At 48.1% G+C, this 16,083-nt stretch overlaps 1 protein-coding gene across 6 annotated transcripts in view; it reads right to left on the reverse strand.

Moving 5' to 3' along the window:
- Window positions 1-16,083, reverse strand: part of FAM126B (family with sequence similarity 126 member B) — a 221,862-nt gene that overhangs the window by 60,446 nt on the left and 145,333 nt on the right. For all 6 annotated transcript variants that reach the window (XM_029606225.1, XM_029606224.1, XM_029606227.1 and 3 more), the window contains one exon: window positions 1,693-1,809. In XM_029606225.1, coding sequence (XP_029462085.1) covers window positions 1,693-1,809 — 117 coding nt within the window. The remainder of the gene's footprint in view (window positions 1-1,692; window positions 1,810-16,083) is intronic.

The raw sequence follows: 16,083 nt of genomic DNA on the forward strand, positions 1-16,083 counted from the left end.
CTCTTCGATTACAGCATTAACTTCAGTTGTTATGGACACTAACAAATCGCTTCAGGATAGTGTTAATAAAATATCTGCTCAAGAGTCAAAGATTCTTAAGTTAGATTCCTGTTTGGATATAGTGGAAAAGGTACAACAGCAATAGGTACTCGGGATGTGAATCGTTTTTTGACGATTTAAAATATCGTCCGATATATTTTAAATCGTCAAAAATCGTTAGGGCCACGATACAATACCAATTCCCCTGATTTATCGTCAAAAAATCGTAAATCGGGGGAAGGGGGAGGGCAGGAAAACCGGCACACTAAAACACCCTAAAACCCACCCCCGACCCTTTAAATTAAATCCCCCACCCTCCCGAACCCCCCCCAAATGCCTTAAATTACCTGGGGGTCCAGCGGCGGTCCGGAACGGCCTCCTGCAATTGAATCGTGTTGTCTTCAGCCGGCGCCATTCTGCGCCGCCATTTTGCAAAATGGCGGCGCAAAATGGCGGCGGCCATAGACCAACACGATTCGACTGCAGGAGGTCGTTCCGGACCCCCGCTGGACTTTTGGCAAGTCTTGTGGGGGTCAGGAGGCCCCCCCCAAGCTGGCCAAAAGTCCCTGGGGGTCCAGCGGGGGTCCGGGAGCGATCTCCTGCCGCGAATCGTTTTCCGTACGGAAAATGGCGCCGGCAGGAGATCGACTGCAGGAGGTCGTTCAGCCGGGGTCCGGAACCCCCGCTGAACGGCGACGATACGATTCCCTCCCCCTCCCAGCCGAAATCGATCGTTAAGACGATCGAGGACACGATTCACATCTCTAATAGGTACAATCAGAAAATTTATTCCAAGAAAATTGAAATATTGAGAATGGAATGTGATCTCTGAACTTGAGTATTGAACTTTCTTAAAATAAAAAAAATTTCCCCGATGAAACTATTTTGAAATTATATTTCTCAGACTCTCAAGGTTCCAAGCACTTTAATGCCCATCATAACCAAGGTATACTTTCTACCTCAAGTTACATCTGAGGATGTGTCCAGAGATAATGTACCAATGGAGTCTTCATTGGATTTGACCAACTTTCTTCAGGATTCTCAATTAATTGAGATTAAACAATGTGGAACTTTATTGGTGTCTTTTGCCTTTTCTACAGATAGAGAATGTCCTTTACTTTTTTCTTCGTAACCGTTCATTGCAATTTTACAGTCAGAAGCTGTGGATGTTCAATGACCTAACGAGTCACACAGCTTCGCCGGAAGAAATCTCTTTCCCTGCATCTGAAGGTTATTTCCAAAGGGGGTAAAATTTATACTTTGGTATCCCTGCAAGTGTGTTATAAAGATCAATAATGTTAATTATTTTTTGAACCATCCCAATCAAGGGCACTTATTGACTCTCCATTATGAACATGCCAGCTTAGTTAGTACCAGGCTTTGTAGTCAGTATTTCTTTTTTGTTTCTTGTATCCGCTCCTTCTCTTGTTTACCCTCCTGTTTTCCTTTTATATAATGTGAGGTAAAATAACTTTTGATAAAAGTATTGCCTTATTATTTTTATTTCTGTATACTCCACAATTCTGTACAAGATGTTCTTGTAATTATTTTTTGCACTGTCCAGACTAGTAGGTTCCACCAAATGAACAAATAAAAATTGTGTTTAAACTCATCTAAATGTATCAGATTCTCTGTCATACCTACAATACTTACATGGCATGATAAACCCCCGTGAGCAGCTGTACCATAAAACTGGGATCCAGTACCACTCGCCCACAGACTTCTTTCCAGCGTTTCTCATGCTGCCGTGGGAATCCACTCACACAAAGCCTGGTAAAAAGCAAGGACAAATGTATTTTGTACAAATATTTCGTTATAAAGTCAGAAAATGTGTTATGTTAATCAACATTTTATCTCCAAAATAAAAAATACTAGGTCTTTATGTGATCTAACTCTGAACAGATAACAGCACATTTTTGTCACCCGACAAAATAGACACCAAACATTCTTTAGCAAGTGACAGTTTTTCAATTAAAGTATGTCCTAGGTTGTGGTGGGGGGGGGGGGGGGGGGGTGGAGGAGAACACCTTGGTAATAGACCTCTAAATAGCAATTGTCTCCATTTATTAGATGCTTAAAGTAAGATTGTCTTATAACACTAACATTTATGCATTGTTATATAAATCCAAAAATAATATCACAGCTGTGCATATGGCTTCTTCAGTGCATTTAAGAGACATTTACTTAACCCCTGGCTTTTACAGAATAGTGCATGCCCACCACTAATACACTGCAATCAGCATTTGAAAGCAGAAGAAATGAACATACTGTCACCAAGGAATAAACAGAGGGGAAAACTAAAGGCCTACTTTTTAGTAAAACTTCATTCTTAAAATTAAGTATTGACATTTTTACTAGAGTTTGAAAGAAGGATTAGGTAAAAAGTTTATCCAAATCTCATGCAACCCAACCAGAGGACATGATGCTGAAGTCAATCAGCATCATGTCCTCCTGTGCTACAAAAACATCAGTGAAACAAATACATAACATCCTTGATCCGAAAACAAACAGAAGAAATAGGTAGAAATAGATCTTCGTAGAAAGCAGATCCAGTGCATTTCTAATGTTGTTCATTTCTCTTTTTAAAAAAGCAGGTTTGCTTACCATAAACTGTGTTTTGCATAGATAGCAGGATGAATTAGCCATGCTATTTGGGTGATGTCATTGATGGTGCTCTCGCGGACTTTTTTCCATGAAGGCAAAGCTTCGATGCGCTGCACTTGCGCAGCTCTTCCCGCTCGTATTGCGTCAGTCTCCTCAGTGCTATGAAAAAGCTATTCGGTTGAGCCAAGATCTGGAAGGTTAGAAAAGACATGTCCAGGGAGGAGGGAACGTGTGCTTGGCTAATTCATCCAGCTATTTACGGTAAGAAACTTGCTTTTTTCCATCAATAAGCAGGCTGAATTAGCCATGCTGTTTGGGAATCCCATGCTCTGGTATAAAAGAAAAACTGAATGAGGGATGAAGGAGAGGAGTGTCTGAATTAGTTACATTTCTTGTTCGCCCAACCTCCTTCTCCCCCCCCTCTCTTTCTTTTTACCCTGGGTTCCCTGTGGACATGTCTTTTCCAACCACACTCTATAACACTGCATGTCCCAATCTGCTAGCAGAAGCTGCCAGCTGATTCAGGCAGTAGCGAGAGGTGAAAGTATGGATAGATGACCAGGTAGCTGCTCTGCAGATATCTTCTATTGGTACATCTCGAAGGGGAGTAATGGAGGACGCCGCAGCTCGCACTTGATGCGCTTTGATGGATCCTTGCAATGAAGAAAGAGTGGATTCATGGCAGAAGTGAATGCAATCTGTGATCCAGTTGGAGATTGTTCTCTTGGAGACTGCCAACCAAGAAACTTGGGATTCAATGAGACGAATAGCTGTGAAGAATATCTGTGAGGCTGTGTCCTTTGTTTATAGTAAGATAGAGCTTGTTTATAGTAAGCTAGAGCTCGTTTACAGTCCAAAGAGTGAAGCAGTACTTCCCTTTTATTACGTTGTGGCTTGGGAAAAAAGATGGGTAGAGAAATAGCTTGATTGATATGGAAAGCTGATACCACCTTTGGCAGGAATTTGGGTGTGTTCTAAGCACCACCTTGTCGTGATAAAACTGTAAGTAGGGTGAGAAGTGTACTAAGGCTTGGAATTCACGGACCTGACGGGCCAAGGTGATAGCCACGAGGAAGATCACTTTCCAAGGAAGGAATTTCAAAAGGACTGATTGTAGGGGCTTGAAGGGATTCTTCATAACAGCAGCGAGGACTATATTGAAATCCCAAAGAAATGGTGTTTTTATGATGGGAGGATGAAGTTTAAGAAGACCTCTCATGAATTGAGACTCTAACAGATGGGAAGCCACCGAAGAGTTCTGGTCTCTGTCTTGGTGAGAAGCTATGGCATGCAAATGAACCCTAACTGATGAAGTGGCCAGGCCAGAGTTGGAAAGATGGAGAAGATAATTAAGAAGCTCTCTCTGTGACGAAGAAAAGGGGTTAACGTTGTTATCTTGATACCACTTGGCTTAACTTTTTCATTTGAAAGAATTTTTTCTAGTTAAAGGTTTCCTTGCTGCTACTATTTGTTGAATGCTTAGGGAGAATGCTAACTCTTGCAAGATCTCACGTTCAACATTCAGGCTTCCAGGTTGAGGGAAGCATGGCGAGGATGAAGACGGGAGCCCCCTTCTTGTGTTAGGAGATCTGGCTGGTGACTGAGGAAAATGGGCCTGTCCTCTGATTACTGCACCAGATATGCATACCAATGCTGTCTCGGCCACCTGGGTTATGGGAATCATTCGAGCCCTGTCATGAAGAAACTTCTGAACTGTTTTGGAGGATCAGGAGAAATTGGGGGAAAAGCATACAAAAGGCCGGTCACCAAGATAGAAGAAAAGCATCCTGTGTCTTTCTGAGACGCATCAAACAGAACTGCCTCAACTTCCAATTGTCCTCAGTGGCAAAGAAGTCCAAGCATGGGGACCCTATTGCCAAAAGATTTTGTCGGCTACCAACTGGTTGAGGGACCGCTTGTGAGGGTGAAACACTCTGCTCAGATGAAATGCTAACATGTTTGCTATACTGGGCAAGTATGTCACACAAAGAGTCACTGAGCTTTCCACGGTCCATTGAAAGATCCATGCTTCTTCCCAGCAAAGGAGCCTGATCCTCCTTGTTTGTTCACATAGAACATGGCCACAAGATTGTCTATGTGAATCTCAAGGGTATGGCCTTTCAACAGGTGAGCAAAGGCTCTTAAAGTGTATCTCATGGCTCTTAGTTCTAGGGGGTTGATTTAGAAAGACTGTTAGGTCAAAGACCTTAGGCCTTGCGTTCTGTAGCTTAGAAGATGAGCATCCCAATTGTGCATGGAGACATCTGTGGTGAGGATGAAAGTGTGGGTCGGCTCCTGGAGGGGAGATTCCACCAAGAGTACTCCCAGCTGCAGTCACCAATGAGCATCTCTGCGCATGGAGTCCAATAGGTTTATCTTCCTTGTCATAGGTTGGAGGTATTGGAACCATTGAGATTTTAGCCTCCACTGGAGGCATCTGACATGCAGGTGGGTGTGAGAAACTACATGAATGGCCGATGCCAGCTGTCAGAGAAGTACCAGCAACTGATGCACTGCAATTGTTGAACTGCGAAGTACTTCTGTACCGAGATTTCGGATTCTCGTTCGGTCGCTGGAATCCGAAACCTCGATTGGTTGCTGCTCCTGGTCAGTCTTCCACTCAATTCATCTAAATGTTCTATCACTTTTCTCATCTTCTGTCCCTGCCCCCCCCCCCCTCCTAAAGGATCTCTCCCTGCCCTCTTTTTCTACACAATATACTTCCCCTCCCCTTTTATAACTTGAAAACTCTCTTAGGCAGTTCCCAGGACTTATGCCTATAACAGATTCCAGCTCGGAGTGATTTATCCAAGTTTTTGTACCCACATACTAGATATTCCGTAGTCATTCACATTGACCCATCCCTTGTTCCACTATTAAAAACGTTGTGCTCAATTGATTTCTTTGTAACGTACTAAGATACTATGATACTGAGTTCAAATGTTTCTTGTAATTATACTATGTTCAATTTGTACTTTGTTCTATTGTTCTATGTAAAGCCCCCCCTTTTTTGGGCGTTTCACTGTTTTATGTAAACCGGAGTGATTTGTATTTCATATAAGAACCTCGGTATATACAAATTAAAAATAAATAAATAATAAGTTCTTTCAATTCTGTCTTGAGGAAGGAAGGCACAAGAGTGTACGAGTCTATCTTCACTCCTATGAATTGCAGCACTTGAGTCAGTTTGAATACCAACTTTTCGTAGTTGATGAGGAATCCCAGAGACCCTAGGCATGTCATGGTTGTTTCCAGGTGTGCCTGCAATGAAGCTTGGTTGGGGGATACTATTAACCAGTCATCTAGACAGGGAAAAATTAGGATTCCCTGTTGCTGTAAATGAGCCACTGCCACAGCCAAACACTTGGTGAAAACCCTCGGAGACAAGGGAAGGACCTTATACTGGTAGTGAGTCAAGGCCTCCTGGAAGCAGAGGAACTGTCAACAGGAGGGGTGCATTGGAATATGCACATAAGCGTCTTTGAGATCCAGACAGCACATCCAATCGTTCTTTTGAATGAACGGAAGTACTAGCTTGAGGGAAGTTATCTTAAACTTTTCTTTCCAAATGTGCTTGTTGAGGGAATGTAGGTCCAGAATGGGGCTAAGTTCTCCTGACCACTTCGGAATAAGGAAGTACTGGGAGTAATAGCCGGTGTTGATTTGATTTGGAATCCACCATATGGCTTGCTGATGGAGTAAGGTTTGAACCTCCTGTTGTAACAGACAACTGGGACACATCCTTCAACTGTTTGGTAAGGTGGGGAAGGGCAGGTGCAATAGTGAAATCTAGGCCATACCCTTCTCTCACTGAAGTGAGGAAAAATGAGTTATTCTGGCTCCTACTGGTAAGTGAGGCTGTGGCTGCACTATCCTCAAAAGAATGAAGTGGCTTTTGGGGCACTGTTTGTGGAGGCTTTTGTTATTTCCAGTCCCTTTGATGTGGTCTTGGTTGAGACGATTGTGGCTGCGGACGAGGTTGTTGGAATTGATAAGATTGTGGTCTGAAGGTCTGAAATTGTTTGAATGGCTTCCTTTGATAGTAATAGGATTTACGATACGGTTGGTACAATCTTCTGGACATGGACTGGGGAGTCCAACATTGATGAAAGAGATTGAACTGCCACATTTTGCTCCTTAATTTGGGCAACGGTACCTTTTAGCCGATCGCTAAAAAGAGGTCTTCTCCCAAGCATGGCAGGTTTGCTATTTTGTCATGGATGTCCTCTCTAATAGAACTAGAATGGAGCCATGCTAATCAATGGACACCTATTGCAATGGCAGAGGTCCGGGAAGAGGTCTCGAAGAATTTGTAAACCACTCATAGCAGATGTCTCAATCCTTCCTCTATATCATAAAAGGGTTGAGGAATGACTGGGTGACCTATGTCAGAACACAGGAACGGTTTCAGAGATTGCAGGCATTCGTATAAATATAAAATTGATGTTGCTGTATTCTAGACGTCAATATCACACTCTGAAAAGTCTTTCTAGCAACTTCATCAAGAAGTCTATGTTCTTTTATTGGAGGAGCTGAATCGTGCAACTTAAGATTTCTTAGCAAATTTTATAGCGGATTCCACAATTACAGAAGCGCGTGAAAGTTAGACAACCCCATAAGTGGCGGATTTCTGTAACCTGAATTTCAGGTCCAATTTTCTAGAAACCAGAAGGTTGGAGGAGACTCCCACATTTTCAAAAGCACCACTTTGAAGACCTTGTAGAGCCAATGGCTCAGCTGGAACGTCCAGCATTTTCAGGATTCCGAATACTTCAAGGGTCTGGGAGCTTCTGGACCCTCGACAAGAAGTATTCCGGACCTCTACTCCCAGCACCATCCCCAGCTTTTCTACGAATCTTGAACAGGTTAGATTTTTTGGAGATGAAGGGGGTTCTTCTGGTGGGGAGTCTTGCTGTACTGATTGAGGGGAAGTGGAGGTTCCGTTTCTTTACCTGGAATGTGGGAAACCTCTGCCTTCAGTGAGGATGGAGAACGGTCAGGAAGCCCTTCTCCATTCGGTCCTGGAAGTTGAGGTGGTGGTAGACCCGGATATTAGGAAGAGAACAGATTTCATATGATTGAGGAAATCTAATCCATGGTTTGCTGGGACTGGGCATTACCCATTGAATGCTTTGGTCTGCAAGAAGCTGAGAATGATTGCCCCTTGGGCATATAGCCACAGACAAAATGGCTGAAGAACTGAGTGAGGGCCCAGGAGCCCTTTTCCGATGGAACCTATTTATCCCTTGAAGACAGTCCTTCCCAGAGAATAAAACATTATAGGTGAGAATGATTGGATAAACCCGAATAGACTGTATGCCCCTCCTGGGATCTGGAGCTAACTGATTCATGCTTGGGAGGCGATACCCAAGGGGGCTGTGATAAGATGTCTAAAATCTGATCTATTTGCCGATCCGCTGGAGCCCGTGTCTGTTTCAACCTCTTCTTCTTAGTATGAGGGCTCTTGGTGTCTCAGGGTTCATGTCCTTTATGGGGGGCAGTCGATTTTCTCTTACTCTTTGGATGACACATGCGTCAATGGAATTAACATGAGAGTCGTGTCATGTGTAGTAGGATGTTTGACTGCATCAATGCGTCACGCGCCTCTGAGTGCATGATGACCTGCCTCGGAGACTGCAATGTCAGTGCCGGCTTCAAAGGCTGCATTGATACGTCGTGTACTGCGTAGCCTTTTTTCCCCCAGACAACTCTTTTGATACTTGAGTGGATGCATCATGAACTCTATGGGAGCTTGACTCAGAAGGCTGCTTGGGGCGATGTTCTGAGGCTTCTGTCAGTGCAGTTGATGAACTGGTGCCTGCATCAGATTTGGGTTGATCAACAGATTTAAATCTGGGTTCAGACGGTGTTGAAGTGACCTTTTCACCCAGTTTTCTATGTTTGGCCATCTTCAGCTCCATGGAAGATGCTCAAACTTCATGTGACCTAGCTTTAGGCCCCATGGAGGAGTGAGTTGAGCGCCTCAGGGAGGGTGCGTAAGTTTCAGAGCAGGTCTCTTCTTTATCTCGAAGATGGGCTATCTTCTCTGCTCTCTGCCTCCTCACTCTGGGGGATATGTGGCTGCAGTCCCTAAACGATGCCTGGTCGTGGTCCAGGCCAAGACACAGGTAGCAATAATGATGAGATTACTTACCTGATAATCTCCTTTTCCTTAGTGTATGCAGATGGACTCAAAATAAATGGGTATAGTGTGCTCGTGCTAGCAGTTGGAGACGGATCTGACGTCAGCACGGGTACATATACCCCCACAGGAAGTGCAGCAATTCAGTAATCTTCCTTGCAAAAGCTTTTATGGATATATGTGTGACTGACCGATCGATTAATCAACAGGATTACCCTGACCAATTGATGGTAGCTGGAGACCGCCAGTGTACTCAGCCGGAAGGCGTCGACACCCGGCAGGGTGGATGCCCTATATAAGAAAACATGGCTTACCGTGAGTCGGCGAATCCCCATGTATACCGGCAGCCGGGCAGGATGCTGAGTCCATCTGCATACACTAAGGAAAAGGAGATTATCAGGTAAGTAATCTCATCATTTCCTAGCGTGTAGCAGATGGACTCAAAACAAATGGGATGTACAAAAGCTACTCCCGGACTAGGCAGGAGGCTGCCCGAGGACCGTTTAGGATTGCCCTCGCAAATGCTGTGTCCTCCCGGGCCTGGACGTCCAGACGGTAGAATCTGGAGAAGGTATGGAGGGAGGACCACGTCGCCGCTTTACATATCTCTGCAGGCGACAGCAGCTTAGTTTCTGCCCAAGAGGCCGATTGTGCTCTGGTAGAATGAGCCTTGACCTATAGAGGCGGTGGTTTTCCCGCCTCTATGAAGGCTGCCTTGATAACCTCTTTAATCCAGCGGGCGATGGTTGGCCCGTGAGGCTGCTTCCCCTTGCTTCTTCCCGCTGTGCAGGACGAACAGGTGGTCCGTCTTTCGTACTGCTTCTGACATCTCCAGGTATCTGGACAGCAGTCTGCCGATGTCGAGATGGCGTAGCATTCGACCTTCCTCCAACTTCTTCAAACCTTCCGTGGTAGGCAAGGATATGGTTTGGTTGAGGTGAAAGTGTGAGACCACTTTGGGTAAAAAGGATGGAACTGTGCGAAGATGGATAGCCTCTGGAGTGATTCTGAGAAATGGATAACGACAGGATAGTGCTTGTAGCTCTGAGATGCGGCGTGCTGAACACACAGCCAGCAAGAACACCATCTTCAAAGTTAACAAACGGAGGGACAGGCCTCGAAGGGGCCTGAAGGCTGATCCCGCCAAAAATTCCAATACTAGGTTGAGGTTCCACAAGGGCACTGGCCACTGCAGTGGCGGGCGAATGTGTTTGACTCCTTTCAGGAAACGTGAGACGTCTGGGTGTTTGGCAATGGTGTTGCCGTCACTCCTGGGGCCGTAGCAAGACAGCACTGCTACCTGAACCTCGATGGAGCTGAGGGACAGACCCTTCTGAAGTCCATCTTGTAGGAAGTCCAAAATGATAGGAATTTTAGCGGCATGTGAATTGGTGCCGTGAGAGTCACACCAGGCTTCAAAAACTCTCCAGATCCTGATATATGTTAGGGATGTGGAGAACTTGCGTGCTCGGAGGAGTGTATCTATAACCGGCTCCGAGTATCCCCTTTTCTTCAGTCTAGCCCTCTCAATGGCCAGACCGTAAGAGAGAATTGAGCTGGATCCTCGTGGAGCATGGGACCTTGCCGCAGCAGGTCCCTGTAGGGAGGCGGAGGTAAAGGGTTCCCTGCCAGTAGTCTTCTCATGTCTGCGTACCAGGGTCTTCTTGGCCAGTCCGAGGCCACTAGAAGAACTAGGCCTTTGTGTCGCTGAATCCTGTGTATAATGGCGCCCAGCAGGGGCCACGGAGGAAAGGCATATAGCAGGATCCCCTGAGGCCACGGCTGTACCAGGGCATCGATCCCCTGGGCTCGAGGATCCCGCCTGCGGCTGAAATATCTGGGAACTTGAGTGTTGGACCTGTCCGCTAATAGGTCCATGGCTGGCGTCCCCCACTGATCCACAATCATCTTGAAAGTTGTGGGTGACAGCTGCCTTTCCCCCGGGTTTAGGCTTTCTCCGCTGAGAAAGTCTGCCATGGTGTTGTCCTTCCCGGCGATGTGGACGGTAGAGATGTCCTGGAGATTTGCTTCTGCCCAAATCATCAGGGGAGTTATCTCTAGGGACACGTGTTGACTTCTGGTTCCGCCCTGTCGGTTGATGTATGCCACTGTGGTGGCGTTGTCTAACATCACTCTGACCACTCTGTTGCGAAGTCTGTGGGCAAATCGCAGGCAAGCTAGCCTGACAGCCCGTGCCTCCAGCCGGTTGATGTTCCACCTTGACTCTTCTCTGGTCCACCGCCCTTGGGTGGTGAGCTCCTCGCAGTGTGCTCCCCATCCGTTCAGGCTGGCATCTGTGGTGAGCAGGATCCAGGTTGGGGAGGACATTCTTGACCCCCGGCTCATGTGGCCGGGCTGCAACCACCACTGTAGCTGATACCGCACTCTGGCTGGTAGAGGTAGGTGTATGGGGTAGTCCTGTGATCGTGGGCTCCATCGAGATAGAAGGGCGCGTTGCAATGGTTTCATATGAGCCCGCGCCCATGGCACCACCTCCAGAGTGGATGCCATAAGGCCGAGGACCTGTAGGTAATCCCGAGCTGTGGGCCGGTTGGCGCTCAGCAGGACCTGCAGATGACACTGGAGTTTTGACTTTCTCTTGGAGGTCAGGCTGACCTTGTCTTCTTGGGTGTCGAATTGGACCCCTAGGTATTCCAGCGACTGGGACGGCTGTAGGGAGCTCTTGTTTATGTTGACTACCCATCCGAGGCTTTCCAGAAGAGCTATAACTCTGTTGGTTGCCCGGTGGCTCTCCTCCGGTGACTTTGCCCTGATCAGCCAATCGTCCAGGTAAGGATGGACGAGAATTCCTTCCTTCCTGAGTGCCGCCGCCACTACTACTATGACCTTGGTAAAGATCCGTGGCGCGGTGGCCAACCCGAAGGGTAAAGCTCGGAACTGGAAGTGCTGATTCAGGACTTTGAAGCGTAAATAGTGCTGGTGATCCCGATGAATTGGGATATGTAAATAGGCTTCCAACAGATCTAGGGAGGTGAGAAACTCCCCTGGCTGTACTGAATTCTTGACTGACCGTAGAGTTTCCATGCGAAAGTTGGGGACCCGTAGTTGTCGGTTGACTGACTTGAGGTCCAGGACGGGCCTGAAAGTGCCCTCCTTCTTAGGTACTATGAAATAAATGGAATAATGCCCAGAAGTTACCTCTTCCGCAGGTACTGGGATTATGGCTTTTAGGGCCAGGAGCCTCTGTAAGGTCACTGCTAGTGCCGCTGCCTTGAGCGGTGAACAAGGAGATTCCACAAACTTGTGCGGCGGAAGTCGAAAGAAATCCAGGTAATATCCTTCTCGGATGATGGCAAGGACCCACTGGTCCGAAGTGATCTCGACCCACCTGCGGTAGAAGAGGGTTAGCCTGCCCCCTATGGCTGCTACCCCTGGATGGGTCGGCTGATTGTCATTGTGGGGTGCGGCCGGGGCCAGAACCAGAGCCAGTTCTCTTCTTGTTGTGCTTAGTCCGAACGGACTGGTTCCTGGCTTGTGAACGAGGTGCTCGATAGCGAGTCATGTAAGGGTTGAAGCGCTGCAAATTTCTACCTCTAGATGGTCTAGAAAAAGAACGCTGGCTCCTCCTCGCCCTGTCTTCTGGTAGACTGGGTAATGGAGAGGCACCCCATTTAGTAGCCCAGTTCTCGATATCGCTGCCGAACAGTAGGGAACCCTTAAAGGGCATTCTTGTGAGTCGTGTCTTGGAGGACGAGTTGGCCGCCCAATTACGTAACCAAAGCTGTCTCCTGGCCGCCACTGAGGAGGACACTCCCTTGGCTGCCGTACGGACGAGGTCGGAGGCTGCGTCAGTGAGAAATGCGAGAGCTGATTCCATGTCTGCTCCCTGGGTGTTGTTTCTCGCCTGTGATAAACAGGAGCACGTCACCACGGTGCAGCAGGTCGCGATTCGTAGGAACATGGCTGCTACCTCAAAAGCTTGTTTCAGAATGGTGTCCATGCGTCGGTCATGTGAATCCTCGAGGGCCGCTCCCCCCTCAACCGGAATGGTGGTGTGCTTCACTATTGCGTTAACTATGGCGTCTACCTTGGGGCACGCCAGCAGCTCCTTGGACGCCGGATCCAGAGGGTACATGCCTGCCAAGGCCCGACCCCCTTTGAATGAGGCCTCCGGTGCCTTCCACTCCAGATTGATTAGCTGCTGTGCTGCTTGTAGGAGGGGAAAATGGTGAGCCGGTTGGTGCAGGCCCTCTAATAAGGAGTTCATTTTAGGGTCCCCTGGGGTATCCTGGCCCGGAATGGCCAGTTCCGATAGGCATTGTGAGACCAGGCCTGAAAGATCCTCTTTCCGAAAGAAGCGCCTCATGGTCCGATATGGCTCTATCTCCGAGGGAAGTTCACCCTCCTCGGGGGGCTCCTCACTATCCTGGGAGCAATCCGAATCCCCATAATCGGGGCTGTTGGGTGGCGAGTGGCCGCGCCTAGGTCTCGAGGGTCCAGGGGCCGGATCAAACGGGACGGAAAGACCCATCTGAGGAGCAGACTGCATCTGGACAAAGGCGTGAATCCTCTTGAATAATTCTACCCAGGAAAGCGAATCCGGATCTGGCCGTAGGGGCACCAGGTCTCTCTGGTTCCCTGGCTGCTCACCGCGGCCTGCTAAGTCCGGTGTGCTCCCTGAGGAACCGCTGGGTTGGGACCGGTACGGTCCTGGAACTCCCATGGCCTCCTCACATTGGGCACATAGTGAGTCTGCGTCCTCGCTCTGTGTGGCTCTGAGGTTGCATGCTGAGCAGAGCATGCTTAGAGCTCTTATGCCTGATTCTGGAGGTGCCGGCTCTGCGGGCGTATGGGCTCTCTTATGCTCCATTCGCCTGAGATTTGGTGTCGCCCAATGAAGTGCGCCTAACAAGTGCGCTTAACAGCGTGCGCCTAGAACGGGTGTCTTATAAAGTGCGCCTAACAAGTGCGCTTAACAGCGTGCGCCTAGAACGGGTGTCTTATAAAGTGCGCCTATACAAGGGCGTCTTAGAAATGCGCGCCTATCCACGGGCGTCTTATAAAGTGCGCCTATCCACGGGCGCCTTATAAATGTGCTAACAACGTGCGCCTATCGCGGGCGCCCAACAACGTGCGCCTATCGCGGGCGCCCAGCAACGTGCGCCTATCGCGGGCGCCCAGCAACGTGCGCCTATCGCGGGCGCCCAGCAACGTGCACTTATCGGCGAAGGTGAGTAGGCAGGCAAAATGGCGATCTCCTTGGCGTGCTGCCTCGTAGGCAGGCCCAGTTAGTCCACACTTCCTCGGAGACCAAGTAAAGATGTACGCCTTACCTTGTCTTCGGCGCTTCCTGGCTGCGACCCGGGCGGTCTCCGGCTGCGGGGGGAGAGGGTGAGTACCTTCACCGCTGCGCATAAGGAAGTGCACCCGCTGCCTCTAGGCCGCGCCCAAACTCGTCTCGCTCGGGGGCCAAGTCCACGCCGGGACCGAGGCTGCCTCCAGGCCGCGCCCGAACTCGTCTCGCTTGGGGGCCAAGCCGCGCCTGAGCCCTTCTCACTTGGGGGCTAGGTCCCTGCCGTGAACCGGCCACCGGACCGAGGCTCTTGCTTCCAAGGGACCACCGAAGTCAGCTCGGGAAACTCAACTGGGTGAGTGACCGCCCGGTATCACCACAGGAGTGCGGGGCTCGTCTTCAGAAGGTTTCTTCTTATAAATTTAGTCGTTAGAATTTGGAAACACGCTCAGTGAGCGTGAGGTAGCTCCAAACTGCTTTGGAGATGGAAATTACTGAATTGCTGCACTTCCTGTGGGGGTATATGTACCCGTGCTGACGTCAGATCCGTCTTCAACTGCTAGCACGAGCACACTATACCCATTTGTTTTGAGTCCATCTGCTACACACTAGGAAATTGTGATTGTCAGTGATGGACATTATATGTGTCCGTACTGACAATATTCGAACCTCAGCTTTTTGGACATCATCAAGTAGCATTGAAAAGTGTTTTTGTGGGATTGCTCGGGCAAAGTTTTTTTTTAAAAAAAAACAGCGTGAGGATATGCGATGAGGAGAAAGAATATATGTCTGTGCTTGAGCACTGAGGAAACAGATGACATGCTTCGCGCAGGAAGAGCCGAACAGGCGCAGCACATTGAAGCTTTGCCTTCAAGGAGGAAAGTCCGCAAGAGCGCCGTCAATGATCCTTCGATGCTAAAGCACGGTTTTCATATGTCTCAGAGCTCACAAAACCCACCTCACCAGTTATCCTTGACGATCAAGCTCAATCCAGATGCACTGAACTTGCACAATTCTTCGAAAACAAAATCCTTAAGCTAATAGCACCTCTGGCAACGAATATAGAACCTCCTGCCATCCTCTCCCCCCCCCCCCCCCTTCAGCCAGAAAGCAAAACTAGAATCCTTCGAACCAACTTCCTCACTCAAAATTGAATCGATTCTCAAAAAGATGAAACCCTCCACTCATCCGATAGATGCCATTCCATCTAAATTACTACTCACCATCCCAAATATCATTGCGAAGCCCTTAGCAGAGATCATCAACCGTTCACTAACCCAAGGATCAGTACCAGACACTCTGAAAATAGCAACCCTCAAACCTCTCCTCAAAAAACCCAACCTGAACCCAGCAGACCCAGCCAATTTTCGCCCCATCGCCAACCTACTGTTTGTCGCCAAACTTATGGAGAGAATTGTTAACAAACAGTTGTCGGAATTCCTAGAAGACCACAAGATCCTCACAACAGCCCAATTCGGATTCTGCAAATCCCTCAGTACGGAATCCCTATTAATCTCATTGACGGACAGAGTCCTCTCCGGACTGGAGAAAAAGACCCTCTACCTCCTGGCACTTCTCGATATATCAGCAGCATTTGACACCGTAAATCACTCTATCCTCATCTCCCAACTCTCAGACATAGGCATCTCAGGTTCAGCCCTTGAATGGTTCAGATCATTCCTTAACAACAGGACATACAAGGTCAGAATTAGTAACAAGGACTCTCACCCAGTCAAGTCCTCTCTAGGAGTCCCTCAAGGATCCTCCTTTTCCCCAACCCTGTTTAACATATATCTCCTCCCCCTATGTCATCTGCTCTCAAATCTAAAGATCACACACTTCACATACACCGACGACGTCCAGATCCTGTTGCCAATCACTGAATCTATCTCCAACACCATCAACTTCTGGAACAATTGTCTACAGTCCATAAACTCACTCCTCACTAGCCTCAACTTAGTGCTCAATACTTCAAAAACGGAACTCATGCTGTTCACTTTGGATGACAACTTTCAGGCTACCAACTATCTAGTCACACCTCTAA

The sequence above is a fragment of the Rhinatrema bivittatum genome, chromosome 6 (genome assembly GCF_901001135.1).
Source record: "Rhinatrema bivittatum chromosome 6, aRhiBiv1.1, whole genome shotgun sequence".
Lineage (NCBI taxonomy): Eukaryota > Metazoa > Chordata > Amphibia > Gymnophiona > Rhinatrematidae > Rhinatrema > Rhinatrema bivittatum.